This window comes from Manis pentadactyla, chromosome 3, assembly GCF_030020395.1.
Source record: "Manis pentadactyla isolate mManPen7 chromosome 3, mManPen7.hap1, whole genome shotgun sequence".
Lineage (NCBI taxonomy): Eukaryota > Metazoa > Chordata > Mammalia > Pholidota > Manidae > Manis > Manis pentadactyla.
Genome location: NC_080021.1, coordinates 191177780 through 191195282, shown reverse-complemented (window position 1 = coordinate 191195282; position 17503 = coordinate 191177780). Strand labels below are relative to the sequence as shown.

The window sequence follows — 17503 nt, the reverse complement described above, 5'->3', positions numbered from 1 at the left end:
ATGTTATTAATATTAAGCTGAGAAGCCAAAAATATCAAAAAAAAGTAAACTCCAAATTTTGGGTAAAGCTTTAGCCTTTAGATAACTTCAAGCAGTATTTGTAAAAGCAAAGGGGAATTTTTAATGAAAAATCTTCTCTGTTAATTTCACATATTAAGTGTACTAACATATTAATATTAAAAATGTAATAAATAAACACACCAGAGGCCATATAGTGAAAACATTATATTATAACATGCTTTTCCAAACCAAATATTAAAATTAATATTTAATTTTGAACATATTAAGTTCTACATGCATACTTCTGAATATCTAAACTACATGTTAAACAGCTGAATACATTCTACTCACACTTCAGATCTTTAAACACCAATAATCTATATAGCTATTACTACAGGACAAATTTGACTAGAGGTCTTAGATCATTTTTAAGCTCACTTTGAAAGCACCAATCATTAACATTTTTGCATTTTATTCACAAACACTGATACAATTTGTTTATTTATGTTAAAACAAATATTTTCTTAAAAATGAATGTGTATTAAAGTAGTTGAACTGATAAAGTAGGCTTTATTCCAGTCTGTTCATTAAACAGACTATTTCCACAATATCTAAGTCTACTTTTCAGCGATCTGTTCCATCCTTGCTACCAGATACTTTTTCAAATTATCAGAATTATTTTTTCAAAGAGAGGAATAATCAAATTCCAACCCGTACATCTTATAAATGTTTTACATCTAACACACACAACTTTACAGTTCATGCGATAGGCAGTATCTAAAAAATCAGTTACTAAATCTCAAAAACATTTAAATGTCTATTTAAACACAGTGTCTTCTAAATTTTTTTTTTGTAAGAAAAGTAATCTGTAAACATCTTTACCTTTAGTTCATGCTTCATCATTTGCTGTGGTCATTGTGAAAGAACTGGGTATGACTTTATAACCATTTGTGAAGTGGTCCATCTTTGCAAAAATATTACATTTCATGGGTAAAGAACAAGTCTTAGAATTACCATGTGGTACAAATTTGTGAAATCAATTTCTGTATTTAAAAACATAAAACAAAGACTACTGAACAGTCCAAAACTGCTGTAGCTGAATATTCTAAATACGAGCCAACAGGACTACACTAAAAATGTCCAAAAATAAGGCCTCTGAAATAAATATTTCCATTCTTTAAAAAAAGACATAATAAATGTACATCACATGGTCAGTGTACATATAAAAGTCCTCCTCAGTTTAAACCATTCTGGATGATGTATCTGAAGTAAAATGACCGAGGTTTTGCTTCTGTCGTCGACCTCTGTTGTTTTTAGGGCATTTTCTGTTGAGTTAAAAAAAGAAAAGAAAAATGTCATTTTGTTTAGAATCTTTCAAATGTTTCCAAAGTAGCACACATTTCACACATAAAGCCATCCTGCATGTGATGTGATCACATGAAAGGGAGACAGGATGCTCCTTGATGCAAGACATGGTGAGGACCAACATTTCAGACTGCTAACTCCCTACAAAACTGGGAGGTGAGAGGGTTAGGTGTGTTCATCAAGTCTCTACTGCTGCATGTGCATCCCTGAGACAAATCTCACCTTGCCTCTGGCCTCACAGTTCCCCAGCCACACTGACTGATAACATATAAACCTGTGAGGGCAGAAAGGGTCCTGGCCTATGTCTTTACCCTGGGCTTTGACACCCCCAAAATAACAAGGACAGTTTAGATGAAGAAGAAATCAGGAAAAAGTATGCTTATTAACCACAGATCTGAAACCAGAGGAAAAGTCTAGAGATTTCAGACAACGACTCAGAAGTCACTCTACACTGTGTTCGGGCAAACCAGAGAAACCACTAAAAAATGCCATGGTGGGAACAAGGGCTATCCCATGACTGTGCCCTCATATTATCACAAGTTGTTTCTCCACGGCGGAAGAACCCTCACTGTGTTGTGACTGCTTTTGTGTCTGGCCACTAGAATGCAAACATGAGCTTGTACAATGCATGAGGTGCTGTGCTACACAATGTGCACAAGGGACGGGGATGAATTCTGGTGATTTTGAGTTAGGGCTCTGCCAGAAACTAGCTACACAACCTCTTCTTTCTATATAAATATTAAGAGCTGGGCTCACCTCAAAAATCTCCACCTGCAAGAATTTGTAATCTGATGGAAAGTCTTGCAACGATGAGTGTACTACTCAAAAGTTCCATGTTTTCATTCAGCTTCAGAGAGCACTGTCTTGCCTTGGCTTAAAAGCCTTGATGGTAACACTTCCATTTTATGTACTGCTTTTCACAAATTTTATCTCACCAATACTCATAAAAACACTTGGAGGTAGACAATGCTGGAATCATCTCTATTTCATAAATGGGAAACTGACAGAGAGGTCTCACACCCCCATGACCTTGACTGTCACTACCTCCCATGACCTTGGGAAAGTTTCAACTTCCCAGGGACACGGTTCTTCATCTATAAAATAAGGGGATTTGGTGAGGATGATATTTCAGGGTCCCTAACAGTCTGTCACTCTCTAAGTCTAAAACCACGAAAGAAGATTCCAGGCATAAAAGAAAATCTTACTCATGCACTCTTGGTAAGTCGGTCAATGGAAACATCCTTTTAAAGGAAGATTCCTCACATGGAAACAGCCACTGTGGGATAAGCGGAACAGCTGTCCCACAGTGGACTGTGTGGGAGAGGCACTCCTTAATAATTCAATGGATATAATTCTGAGGACATAATTACAATATTCTAAATCTGAGAGAGAGGGACATTAAAGGGGAGAAAATACCACCAACAAAAGACTACCAGGAAGACCTATGATACATTCAGTGAGATGACCCTTCAGTCATAGAGACAGTGGGCAGTGAACACACTATAACACAGTTAAAAATACACTGTGGTGACCCCAAGAAGGGACCAGTGGTTACCAAAGGGAAAGGGGATGAGGAGGGTGAGCAGGAAGGTAGGGAGAAGGTGACTAAGAGGTATTACCAACAGCACACATAATGTAGGGAGGGCAGGGGGAAGGCAGTATAGCACAAAGAAGACAAGTAGTGACTCTATAGCATCTTATCATGCAGATGGACAGTGACTGTAATGTGGAATGTAGGGGAGACTTGATAATAGGGGGAAATGTAGTAACCACACGTTGCTCATGTGAAACCTTCATAAGATTGTGTATCAATGATAACTTAATTATATATATATATGGAAACTAAAATTAGAATCACACTGTATATACTATTTTTAACCTTTTTTTTCATTTAACAATATATCATAACATTTGAAAAAAAAATACTCTGTGACGTCTAAATGTCTGTGAAGGCAGCAAAGGGATTGGGGGTATAAACTGGAGGGTACTACCTTGAAAACTACCTGTCAGATAAATTTTTTTTTTGGTATCATTAATCTACAATTACACGAAAGACATTATGTTCACCAAGTCCCCCCCACATACCCCTTCACAGTCACTGTCCATCAGCGTAGTAAGAAGCTGTAAAATCACTACTTGTCTTCTCTGTGTTGTGCAGCCCTCCCCGTGCCCCCCACGCACTATACATGCTAATCGTAATGCCCCCTTTCTTTTTCCCCACCCTTGTCCCTCCCTTCCCACCCATCCTCCCCAGTCCCTTTCCCTTTGGTAACTGTTAGTCCATTCTTGGGTTCTGTGATTCTGCTGCTGTTTTGTTCCTTCAGTTTCCCTTTTTTCTTATACTCCCTTGGTACTTGTCTTTCTCTGCCTGGCTTATTTCACCGAGCATAATACCCTCTAGCTCCATTCATGTTGTTGCAAATGGTAGGATCTGTTTTTTTCTTATAGCTGAGTAATATTCCATTGTGTATATGTACCACATCTTCTTTATCCATTCACCTACTGATGGACATTTAGGTTGCTTCCATATCTTCTGCCAGATAATTTTAATTTAGTAGTTGAGGATTATGGCACGCTGAGATCAGAAGCCCAGAGCAGAATAGAAGGGTGGTAAGAATTGTAAAAGGGCTTAACTATCTCGATGGCCTTGAGTAAGGTACTTCCGAGCCCAGGGCTTCCGCTTCCTCCCTCCTCTAAGTCAGCTTCCCACTGACTCTAACGTCCTCTGATTTTCTTAAAGAAGGCATTATCATCTGGCCTCAAAATTTTCCCTTATTTTTTAACTCCTTTCTTTTTTTCACCTTCCCAGTCATTTGTTACTCCACTCCTGCTTTACTCTATAATAATGTCCTAAATGATCTCCCCCAACCTCACATTTTCTCTCCTCCAGTGAATTCTGCAAATGACATTCACATTAATGCTCTGAAAAAATGGTTCATACCAAGTGTCTCCCCCGTTCAAAAACTGAACCACAACGAAATGAAGTTGAAACCTTGCTCCTATGCTATGGTCATACTTGGCAAATATATTTCCCAAGATGACTGAACATGGACCCTCCTCTTGAAGGGTCAGGGGAAAGTCGATGAGAATTAGGCAGCATGAACCCAAATCCCAGCACTTTCACTCACTAGCTGGATAACCACAGTTGGATAAATCACTTAACCTCTAAGCCTATATTAAATGGCCACAGGCAGCCCTGCTCTTACATGATTTTATTTTTCTATCTTCTCTTTCTGTTGTCATTATTTTTTATATCATTATGTCCCTACTTTAATCTACTGCACAATTTTATACTCAGTAGTCTTGCTTAAGGGCACATTATCCATTCTATGGGGAAAAAAATTCTACTGACTTTACTGCCTAAATTTTATGAAAAATATCTGTTATGGAGAGAGCTTTTTTTTTTTTATTACCTCTAGATTTATCATTTCAGCTCCAGATGGCTGAGAGTACTTAAGGTCTGGCTTTTATCCAGACCTTGGACAGAAGAGCCATAAATCCATTTTGGCCTGCCAATATCTGGACTTAATGTGCTCCAATCCTCAGCCCAGAATAATGCAGAAAAGTATATGGGACTTCCAAACTAAACCTTCAACTAAACCTTAAGGGTAGAAAGAGGGAAGCCAGAAGAAAAGATAGAGACTTGGAAACATAAAGACAATATGAACTTGATCTGCTTTGACTTTCTTAGGTCCAACTTAATTCTGACTTATGTATCTCCATTCAGCTTGGAAAACACCCACTTTAAACAAGTTGCACTGCAAATATGTCCATCACTTTGGTGTTTAGTTATGACAAACTCTAATGGTTTTAGCTATGACAGAGAATTCTACAGTTTATTACTTATGACTATTCCAGAAAATAAAGTAGTATTAAGACAATGATATAATAAGAAACACAGTATTCTTTAACCTCTGACTTCTTCCTTATTATATTTACTATGGATAAAGGGTATTATTAGGCATAAAACACCTTGCAGTTCTGCAGGGCTAAAAAAATTTCTGCATGGCTCTTCTGTGCACGTGTAAACCATTCTGCATTACAATTATCGCCCAGAGTGGAGTGCTTAGAATTGGCACACAGTTCTAAGATTCCTAAATTCCTCATGCTGTTAAATATTGCCATGCTTCTTCTGCCTGCAGCCCAGATATACCTGTAACTGTGAGAATGAGTTCTTGTCTATTACTCTAAAGAAGCAAAATAGGAAGAGATCATGCCTACATGGAAACCCTAGGGAACTGATCCGAGGACTTTTTCCTAATAAACTGGAGGACTTAAAGCCCCTGTCATTTGAGTGTGCTTCAAGATTCTTCTTTAACAACCACCCACCTCTAATTTAAAGTTGGCATTTCCAAGATCATTACCAACCTTGTTATGCACATGACAATTGCTACTATAATGGCGATCTGTACAGCTCCAATAATAGCTGCAATAAGAACATGAGTGAGCTTTTGCCTACTTGGCACTACATAAAGAATACTAAAGTCTGTCTTTTCACAGTGCTGTCCAGTATAGCCAGATTCACACCTGAAGGGAAGGAAAAAAAAAAAGGATTATGTTGAGAACTGCAAATTTCAATAGTTCTAGATTTTAAAATCGAGACACACAAAAGAATGATACATTTAAGCAGGAATCGCAAATCAGGCACTCTCCTACCAACTCAAAAAAAAAAACCATTTGTGTATTTCTTTATACTCTTTTGATATGTCTGTTTCACACACTGCTTCTTTCACCTGTTATTACCTCACATTAATTTTAAAGTTATTTAGTAGTTTTTATTAGTGTAATTTAAAAACATATATAATATTCCATTCAGTAGCTACAGTAGAGCTAATTTACCTATTCCTCACTCTAAGACATGAGTTATTTTACATTTTTCACAATTATGAATTAGGTATGATAAAAATTTTGGTGAGTGTGCATTTTTCTTATATTTAGTATTACTCCTTAGCTTAGATACTTGGAAATGGGATTATTGAATAAACAGGTCTAAACATTTACAGTTCTCTGAACACAGCACCAAATTATATTCAAGACACTTTTCAGTGTACATAATATAGTCATTTAAGATGCAGAGGGGAAATGAAAATAAGTTATTAATGACAGAAACAGAGCCAAGCAGTCAAGTAGGTGCTAATCTAAGAAATTAATCTGAATTCAAATTAAAAGCAACGACACCAGCTGGGGAAACATTTGAGATATCAGAAAATTCACATTTTTCAGCTGACACTAGTGAAATGTATAAATTAGCCAGTTTTCAGTTAGAACTGATTAGTAAAACATCTGAAGTGTAAGGATACTGCTTTTAATGTGTCACACTTCATTACAAAAAAAAGATATTTTAATAAAGCATACATAACAACAAAGAAACCTGGGATTTGGTTAACAGGGGAAGCCAGGGATGATGTGAGTCCACCAACCCCATCCCTGAGGTTCCTAGACACCTGCCAGAAGGTTGCTCATTGGGCTCTAAGCTTCCTAGCAGACAAAAAAAAAAAAATAGTAAGGCAAATAAACAGATCATGGAATAGAAATGAGAGCCCAGAAATACACCCATACATCTATGGCCAACGATTTTTGACAGGAGTGTGTCTAGGACAATCCAATGGGAAAAAGTCTCTTCAACAAATAGTCCTGGAACAACTAAACATCCACATGCAAAGGAATGAAGTGGAAGCTTTGCCTCAAAACATATACAAAATTTAACTCAAAATGGATCAGAGACCTAAATGTAAGAGCTGAAGTTACAAAACTCAGGGGGAAAAAAAGTACATCTTCATGTACTTAGATGAGGCAATGATTTCTTACATAGGACACCAAAAGCACAAGCAACAACAGAAGTTCAACCGAACTAAATCAAAGTCTTTTGTGCATAAGGACATTATCAAGAAAGTGAACAGATAACCCACAGAATGGGAAAAAATGTTTGCAAATTATATATCTGATAACTACTAAATCTAGAATATATTTTTAAAAACTATTAAAACTCATTAACAAAAAGAAAAAAAACTACAAAATGGGCAAGAGATCTGAATAGACATTTTTCCAAACAAAATATTCAAATGGCAAATAAGCACATAAAAGATACTAAAATCACCAGGTATCATGAAAATGCAAATCAAAACTATAATAAAATACCACTTTATACCCAGTAGGATGGCCAGAATCAAAGTCACATAATAACAAGTGTCAGCAAGTAGGAAGCATAAAACTACAGCCACTTTTGAAAAGTCTGACAGTTCCTCAAAAAGTTAAACCCAGAGTTACCATTCAGCCCAGCAATTCCATGACTAGGCATTTACCCAGGTAAGATTCAAACTCATGTCCACACAAAATCTTGCAACCAATTTTCAGGGCAGCCAAAAAAGTAGAAACAATCCAAATATTTATTACTGGTAAGTGAATTTGAATTTTTTTAAATGTGGTATTATCCATTAAATGGAATTTTATTCAGGCACATAAAGGAACAATGTACTGATATATGTTACAACATGAATAAACCTGGAAAACATTATGCTAAGCAAAAGAAGCCAGACACTGAAGGCCATATATTATAGGAGTCCTCTTACAGGGAATGTCCACAATAGGCAAATCTACAGAGACAAAACAGGCAAGTGGTTGTCTAAGGCAGGGCAGAATGGGGAGATTAGGGAGTAATAGCTAAAGATTTCTTCTTGAGATGATGAAATGTGCTCAAATTGACTGGTGATTGAATATCAGATTAAACTCTATGAATATACTAAAAACTACTGGACTACTGAAAGTAAGAAATGAGAAAGAATGAAAGAAAGTAGTAAGGTCACTGACAAAAAAAACATCTCCACAAAATAAAATCAAACCAGGTGTTCAAAAGAAACAGTTACTATTGTTCATAACTCAAAGAGAACTTTACCTCATTGGTCCTCATTTAAAGAGGGCACTTTCCATTACAGAGAACATCAACCTCGACAAGGCAGCTGCAATAAGTTTGGTCATGTGATGAAGTCTACTAGGATTTTTTAAATAATGTCTTTCATGGTAGGCTAATGGCCAAAAGTCAAAGCTCAATAAAATAGAAACAGTTCCATAGGAGCTATAACAAGGTCCTACAGAGGAAGCCCTCTGATGGTTTAGCTTAATCCAAAGATTAAAATACAAATATCAAAAAGAATGTTTGGGCCATATAATATTCAGAAAATTTCTGTGGATATCATTTTCTGCAAATGACTTTTAGGTTAGACTCTCCAAATATCTGGAGTGTTAACTTCTTCTGTTATTGACTAAAGGCAGATCCAGGTGTTTGGTTCTTCATCCCACTCTCCCTCCATAGTATCTCATTCACTCCCACGGCCTCATGTGCAGATGCACCCACTCATCCAGTTTACATGTTTACTGAGCACCTGACATATGCCAAGTACTGTGGTGGGCATTTGGGAAACATCAAGGAGCAATGCAGATCAAGAACCTGGCCTGTTTACCCTCTAGCCAGGGGAGGGAGGGTCCACAAACATGAGAAGTAAATTACATGGTCAGGCTGGATGGTGACATGTACTACATGAAGAGATGAGAAGACACACAGTTAAGAGAAATTACAAGTGCCAGGTAGGGGGACCAGGAACAGAAGACTACAACTTTAAATAAGGTGGTCAGGGTAGGCTTCATAAGAAGGTGACATGTGAGTTAAGATGTGAAGGAGGTGAGAGGCTCTTCCATGTGGACAACTGGGAAGAGAGCACACCAGGCAAAGGGACAGCAGTGAGAAGATCCTGGGTGGGTGGAGCACGAGGGCCTGTGTCCCCAGGGAACCGCGATCATGGTGGCAGTGGAGTGGGCAAGAGGGAGGGAAGCAGGGGACCAACCCAGGAAAGAGAAGGGGCCAAACCATGCAGGGCTCCTGCTCAGTAAGATGGAGGAGCCCCTGGAGGGGGTTTAGCAGAGGAATGACATGGACTGACTTTTTATTTAAAAAGTCTCAGTCTGGCTGCTGTGTTGAATATGGACTATAGAGTGCAATCAGGGAGGCTACTGCAATAATGCCAGAGAGGAAAAAGGGTGGCCTGGACCTGGAAATGCAGTGGCAACGGTGAGGAATAATCAAACTCTGGGTATAATCTGAAATAATGCTCAGAATTTCCCACCTGCCTGGATATGAGAGAGAGAGAAAAGTCAAAGATGTATTGGAGTGTTTTGTCTGAGCCAATGAAAAGATGGAGTTGGCATCAGCTGAGATGGGGAAGGCTGAAGGTGGAACAGGCTTAGGGGAGGGGAAACAGATCAGGAGATTCACTTAGGTCCTGCTGAGCTTAAAGTGTCAAACATCTACGTGAAAATATCAAGGAAGGAGAGGGATCTATGAGTCTCAAGGAGAGAAGAGGTGTGGGGTTTATGTACATTAAGAGTCATCAGCATGTGTCACGTGAAGTTCTGAGCCTGGACGGAATCACTAAGGTGGAGAACCAGGACTAGACCGTTCCTGCCAACATCGGAAGGACAGCGAGCAAAAGAGGAGCCCAACCAAGAAGAACAAAGCAAACGGCCAGGAGGTCGGAGAAAGCCAAGAGAGAGGGTAGGTAGTCCCTGGGGCCAAGTGAAGAACAACTACACACCGGAGGGAGGGAGCAACTGTGTCAAATGCTACTGGTCATTCAAAAGTAATTTAAGACTAAGAACTGACCACTGAGTTTAGTAACAAGAAGAATCTCAGTGAAGTGTTGGGGGCAAAGCTTAGTGGAGTGGGTTCAAAAGACATGGGAAAAGTGAGGAATTGAAAAAGACTACAGACAACTCTTTTGAGTTCTTCTCCAAAGGAAAGGAGAGAAATGGAACAGTAGCTGGTAGGAGTGAGAACAAGAAAGAAATAAAATTGTACTTACAAATACATATTTAAAATATACAAGGATAAATGATATGGAGAAAAAGGGGGGAAACTGCGGGTAGGTGACAGTGAAGTCTGAAGGTTCTCTTCATATTGCTTCAACTTTCTCAGTGAACTTGGAAACAAGATCATCAGCCTAGAGTGAGGATGAGAGGGGGTACTGGCAATCCGAAAGGAAGGATGATTATAAAGCAGGCATCTAGGAGAGAAGACTGAATGGACTGCGGTTACAGATTGACGCCTCATGGCATGTAGGGCCCACCTGGAGTATAAACATCAGTGAGACAAGTAACCCAGCAGTGTGCCTTTTGACAACAGCCATGTTCAGCTGTGTGGCACAGGTACGCAGCAGGTGGGAAGCTGGAATGACCAGGATTCTAGTTTTGTCGAATGAGCATGATGAAGCAAGAGACAGACTACAGGGATGGACCATGGAATTTAACCTGAGTGAGGAGGGGACGAGGACATGCAGCAGGTGAGGGACCCTGAAAAGGTGACATCAATAAAATGGAGACCTAGTCAGGGAGAAGGACTGCTGGGTAGGAACAAGAAGGGATGTGCTAGAGGCGGAATGGCTCCCAGCCATACATCTTTAACCTGTGTCTCTCTCGTGAGTCCTAAAACCAACATACAGTCAGGGGTCTGCTAGACACTCTTAAAAGATAGCTCCCAGGCACCTGAGACCAACCGTATTAAACCAAATACATCCATTTCCCCCAAACCTCCTCCCTCTTTCCATTCTCTTTCCCCACTCGATTCTGCCTCAGCCAGAAACCCAGCAGACTCTCCTGATTCTTCCTTCCCATGACCCCCCACCAACCCCCATCCTCATACCCAGCTGGTCACCAAAACCTATGGATTCAACCATCTTATTTTTGCAATTCATCTACTTATCTTGGTCCCACTACAGTTCCTTTATTTCAGGCTCTTTATTTCATTTCTTACTACTACACTGTCTTCTCCTGACTTTCAGTCTTCTAACACATTTTGCACAAAGCCTCCAGGATGGTCTTCAGATCTGACCACATCTTTCTTACTTAAATTCTTAGGTGGCACCTCACTGCCTTTAAAATAAAGGACAAGCTCCTGGAATGAAACAAATGTTCCTGTAGGACCTGTTCCCCACCCCCTTCAGGCTCAATGCCTTGTCTTTAGTACCAAATCATCTCGTTTATACCTATGAATGAGAGCATATTTTTCATATTATATTTTAATTTATCACTTGTCAGTCTCTTCCACCATACTGTATTTTTTTTTTACCACAAGATCCCTGGATCCCTGCCATATCTGAATTGGAGACCCCAATGCCAGAGAGAATTTGGTACAAAGAAGCAATAAATAAACACACACATTAGTGGTAGGATAAAGCTAGAATATTTTAACCTAATAATAGGACTGGCTAAAGATTGTTCATCCCTACTAGTTACTGCTACACAAACACCCCCACCCATTCTGGAAGCTCCTGTGATGTTATAGCTGGATTCTTGTAGACACTGTAAATGCTTAGACAAAAAAAGATCAACCACATTTTAGGAGTTGTAAGTGTGTAGAGATTCTTTAAGCATTTAGGAAACACCTCTGGTCTGGAGAAAAGGGAAAAGTTGATCATCATCACATGTCCTTCAGAACATATCTACTGACTACCTACTGGGCTGGTTCGGCGCACTGGGAAGATAGTGGTTAGCAAAACAGAGTGCCTAACCTAATGGCAGTTACAGTCTAGTAATATCAATCACTGTTTATTAAACACATACTGTGTAGAGGTATTGTCCTAAGCACTTTGCATATAGTATCTCATTTACTCTTAATAAAAGTAGGAGATGGGTACTATTATAATTTTAGAAATGAGGAAAATGAGGCTTAAAAATATTAAGTAACTTCCAAAGGGTACAGCCAATAATTGGCCCATGTGGTATACCTGATTCCAAAGCCTTAAACCACCATACAATTCAATCTTTTTACCGTCAATTAGTAAAATACCACAGAGTGACTTGGTGTCATTTTATTATCAGGACACCATCCTCTCTCATCCCTCACTTTTAGGTATCTTGAAAGATGCCCCCTCCTCAGAGGACAACACAGTCTGAACTTCCATCAAGATATGTACCCCACTGTGGGACAAATATGGAAATTCACTGTACAATTTTTTTTTAATTGGCATGTGCTCTTTTGTACAGCTGCATTTTTTTTTAATGGTCAGGAAACAGAGGTGGTGGGGGTAAGGAGAGCTAGTTCCTTCCAAGACAAGGACAACTTTCAATCAGGAAGAAGCCAAAGGCTTAACAAAGAATTATTTAGTTTTTTTGTTTGTTTGTTTGTTTGTTTGTTTTTTTATTGAAGGGTAATTGACAACAGTATTACATTACATTAGTTTCAGGTGTACAACACAGTGATTCAACAAAGAATTATTTAGAAGTAACAGTTCATAGTGTTTCATTTTGTTGTTTTAAAGCAGGTGAGGAGGAAAGTAAGTCAGGAGAAGGGAGGTAAAGGAGTAAAGGGACCAGGAGACCTGATTTCAAATTGCTTTCTTTTACTTTTAGGAGAGAAAGATTTAATGTGTTTCTAGGTTACAGAACAAAAGGAAAGTATGTTTCTCCATGTTTAGACTAAGAAAGGAAAACAAGGATTCTGGCCAAACTGTAAGAAGCAGGAGTGAACAGAAGGACAGCAAGCTCCCCTTGTCTGTGGGACTATTACCTGGCTAACTGGACCAACCGGAGGTAAGGATGAGCAGCAAGTCATTACTGGGAGACTGACACAGACACAGCAAAAGCCCTGAGATCCTTAGGCTGAATATCGTGAAATCTGAAAGCTAGTTTTGCTGCTGCTGACCTTGAACCAAGTAACATAACCTCTCTGGAATCAGACATTTGGAAGATTTAAACCCTTTCCATTTCCACCTCTTACTTTATATGTGGTTCTACATCCCTATCCCTTTATTTTAAAAATTTTAATTTGAGTATATATTTTGAGTTACATGTTCCCTGTTCTTAACACATTCTTTAATCCCTCAACCACCTTGTGACAGATTGCCAAAAAACCAAAATAGTGTTAGGATATGGCATATTTTTTATATTAAAATATATATAACATAATATTAAAAAATCTTAAGTCCATACTCTTTAAAACACTAATACAGTATCTGTTTTTGTGTATTACTTTCCAATTTTTTCCAAATGATGCTGATAATTTATTTTTTGACTCAAAACTGCAAATAAATACTACGTTTTGACAATATTTAGTCCACCTTTGAGAGAGCAGTAATCACTGATGGAAAGTTTCTCACCTCTGATCAGGAGTTACTAACTTACCTACAAGAAGCCTTCTGAGTAGAATAGATGAATTCACATTTTCCATGGATGCAGTAACCATTGAGGTTTTCAGGACAAGGCATGTGGTTTCCAATATAAACATCTTCTCTTTGATCACTAGCATCTTAAAAGAACATAAATCAGTTCAATAAATAGTGGAAAGCAAATTGAAAAATACAGACTTTTCAAAGCTTCTGAGACAACACATATATGCACCCTGTGCTGTGTAATTTGGAAAGGAAAATTAATTAGATAGGAGGCTGGATAAGAGCCAAGGTTACATTAATGTCACAAACACAGCAGACAGACTGTTTAGAATCAAAGCATTTAAAAATATTTGCAGGATGTGACTACTATGAATTACTGTCTAAAAACAATCTTCCAAAACCAACTGAATAAACAGCTACATATCTTTGCTAAAGAAATAAATGCTTCTTCTAGAAGAAGACTCAGCTCAGTGACAGAGAGACGGTGTACACAACATTAGCTTTTGGAGAACTGGCTGCGCTACTCCTTCACCTGGGGGCTACAAAACCGGGGCCAAAGAACACCGGGATGGCAGAGGGCAAGTTATGAGACTCTGAAATTCTATGGTGGAAGGTTTATATTTGGAATGAAAGCATATCAAGCATATTGACTTCTTTCCAAGTGAAAATATCTTTAATGTTTTCTTCATACAGTTTTTCTTAGCATATGTTGTTTTAAAAACTTCAAATAATATAGGAAACAAATAAAAAAAGAAATTTACAATCACCTGAGATCCCTCTATCCAAAGAGAACTATTGTAAACATGTTGATGAACCTCTGCTCAGACTTTGGAATACTGACTTGAATGGAACTGAAGAAAATGGTAGTGTGGTGAGTAATTCCACTGTCAGAAATGGGAAAAGAGGAAGGAAAGACAGACAGGGACAGGAAGATGAAGACACGGGGACCTAGTCTTCAAAATCAATCAGATTCATGCATTTATTCTTTTTCTATTCCTCTCTCTCTCTTATATATTTACATATGCACATAATCGTTTTCATACCCACACATTTTGGAATGGATTTCTTTTTTACTGATCTTTCTGGCATATACACTAATACATTAATCCTCAGCTCTACAGACCCAGAGTTCCCCAATATTTAAAGACCTGTCCAGGTGTAGGGAAAATTCCCAGGCTTCCACAGGTTTCTTACAGTTTCAGCTCACAGATTCTGTGCATTATTAGCTGTGTGACGCTGAGCATAATACCCTTCCTAAGTCTGAGATTTCATATCTACAAAGCTAGGATCATAATAGGACCTCTACTCCATGTGGTTTTGCGAGGATAATGTGAGATAATTAATGCATGTACTAGGCCACGAAAATAACCAGCTATCTATATAGCACATCATGTAACAGCAATGGCTTATCTCCCCAAAATATAAGTAAAGGTGTTAATATAATTTGAAGAATGTTAATGGAAACAAACTAAGGAATGGAACAGGAGTATATATGTGGTTGTATATATGGCTATGTATGGGAAGGGGGAGAGCAAGGAAGTGGGAACAGAGGTGCCAAGTGTGAAGAAATCAAGAACTGAAAATGCAGATTTTCTGGAGATCAAAATTTACTTTTAAAAGGAAACATTTTTAGTGATTATTAAGCTCTATTAAGTTACATGTTAACTAGAGTAGAAAGATATGTCATCCCCTGGCAAGACCAAACTGATGCCATTTTGCCTCAAAATTTATGTGTTTATTGTACTGATTTATGCCTAAACAAAGAGGTGAACTAGAAGGTGAGGTCCAACATGTAAATTCTCAATATTAAGGGTATCTCTACTATTTTGTGACTTTGGTCAAATCACTTCCCTCTAAGGAAGTTGAATGAGATCAGCATTGTCCAAAAGAAGCATAATATAAGATATATATATAATATTTTTATTTTCTAGTAGCATATTTTGAAAAAGTAAAAAAAGGGTAATTTTAATCATGTATTTTATTTAACCTAATATAGCAAATAAATATCATTTCAACATATAACAAATGTAAAAAAATTGTGATATTTTACACTTGCTTTTCCTAAATGTCTCCAAAATTCCAGTGAGCACTTTACACTCACAGCACATCTCAAGACCAGCGAGCCACATTTCAAGTACTCCCTAGCCACATGCAGCTAGTAGCTACTACTACATATGGCAACACAGAATAGATGACTTACTCATTTATCATTTACTGATCACCTTCCACATGCCAAGCACTCTGGTAGGTGCTGGGGATAGACAAATATTAAGACACATCCTGTCTTCAAAAGGCTTACAAGGTCTCCACGAGCTCCCAAACTATAATTCTGTTGTGGCAAAATATATCAAGACCTCCTCTGGGCTGCTATAATCCTAAGCACCCACTTCTCTACTACCGTACTCATGATATTATCTCATAATTATTTGAGGTTTGTTAAATCAGTCTCTACCATGAGACTGTGAGCTCCTTGAGAATCTACACATTTGTATTATTCATTTCTGTATTACTCCTAACATTTAGACCATAGTACTTTTCTTCCTTTGGTTTCAAACTAAAAGTGCTGTTCCATGATCACAACCAAGCCATAAGTGACTTGAGGAATGCAACTGTCTCCCACAGCACTCATCACCCTGCAACTTCTCAGAACATGATACACCATGGAGCGCATAATACTGGGACTATAGAGTCTGAGGGTATGTACCAACCTATAACAATAAAGTCCTACAATGTACATAAAAATAGGACCATATAGGTATACAGAGGCTATGGTATAATCTGCCATAAGGAGGTCCTAGAAACAGCAGGAAATTTCAAGAGTAATGCAGAGCTAAAAACTAGCAGACAATTCCACTACACCACAGCAATAAGAAAAGGTACCTAAAGAACAGGGTTTCAAGAAATTAACAAAGTATAGCATTTACCAATAGCCTTTACTAAATGAATTAAAGAAAGGACATGGCATCCAGCTGTAGACTAAGCAAAGCCATATAAACATGGACATGTCCACCAACACTTTGAAGTCTGTGGCTATTAGAGTTTAAATTTAGCACTCTGCTCAATGTCAACACCATTCATTCCATTACACTTACATACTATTTCTGCGCATAGCCATGTGCTCAATGAAGCTACAGAAGACATAAAGAAAAGGCATACCTGGTCCCTGCCCTTAAGAAGATTATAATCAGTTTAGGGAATCAATATAAACATACAAAAGCTGAACAACACAAGGGAAGGGATCCCACAAAACAGTTTTACAATTAAATGTCAAAAGAAAGCTTTACAGTACTAGATGCTATGGAAGTTCAAGTTCAAAGGAGAACTAGTTGCAGGTGAAATTACTCAGGGAAGGATTCATAAAAAGGGCAGGACTCAGCTTAGATCTCAAAGCATAGACAGATTTAGACACAGGACTGCTAGAAGCCAAAAGGAAGGCATAATGCACCCAGGGCTCTCAAGGACGAGAAGTAGAAGAACTTAGCAAGGGCTGTATATTCACACTGGGAAGGGGAGCACATCAAAGTTGGAAAAATAAACTGAAATCACATTACAGAAAAATTTGAACTCCAGGTAAGAAATGTTTTCTTAAGCATACAGACAAGGAAGGTACTATAGGCCTCCTAGATGAAAAGCAACAGACTGAAAGCCATGTTACATAAATGACAGTGATTACCTTGGAGGATGGTGTTTAGGGAGAATAAGGAGTGACTATGGGTATGAGGTGCCTTTTTGGGGCAATGAAAATGGTCTAATATTAGATTACAATGTGATGCTTCTACAACTCTAAATATATATTTTTTTAACCACCTGAATTGCATACTTCAAACAGGTGAACTTAATGGTACATAAATAATATCTCAAAAAGATGTTAACAAGTTAATTGGGGAAAACAATTCCATTCACAATAGCATTAAAAAGAATAAAATACCTAGGAATAAACCTAACCAAGGAAGTGAAAGACCTTATACCCTGAAAACTACTAG

The 17503-nt window shown here is 38.1% G+C and overlaps 1 protein-coding gene across 2 annotated transcripts in view; it reads right to left on the bottom strand.

Annotated features, from left to right (window-relative positions):
* Positions 1–212: 212 nt before the first annotated feature.
* TMEFF1 (transmembrane protein with EGF like and two follistatin like domains 1) overlaps positions 213–17503 on the bottom strand; it is a 93022-nt gene continuing 75731 nt past the window's right edge. Inside the window, exons 8-10 of one of the 2 annotated variants that reach the window (XM_036888428.2) lie at positions 13534–13657; positions 5734–5892; positions 213–1325 (exon numbers count right to left, since the gene is read on the bottom strand). In XM_036888428.2, coding sequence (XP_036744323.1) covers positions 1241–1325; positions 5734–5892; positions 13534–13657 — 368 coding nt within the window. In that variant the 3' untranslated portion in view covers positions 213–1240. Of the gene's footprint in view, positions 1326–5733; positions 5893–9946; positions 10419–13533; positions 13658–17503 lie in introns of those variants that run through there. The other variant, XM_057498890.1, reaches the window with a different exon arrangement.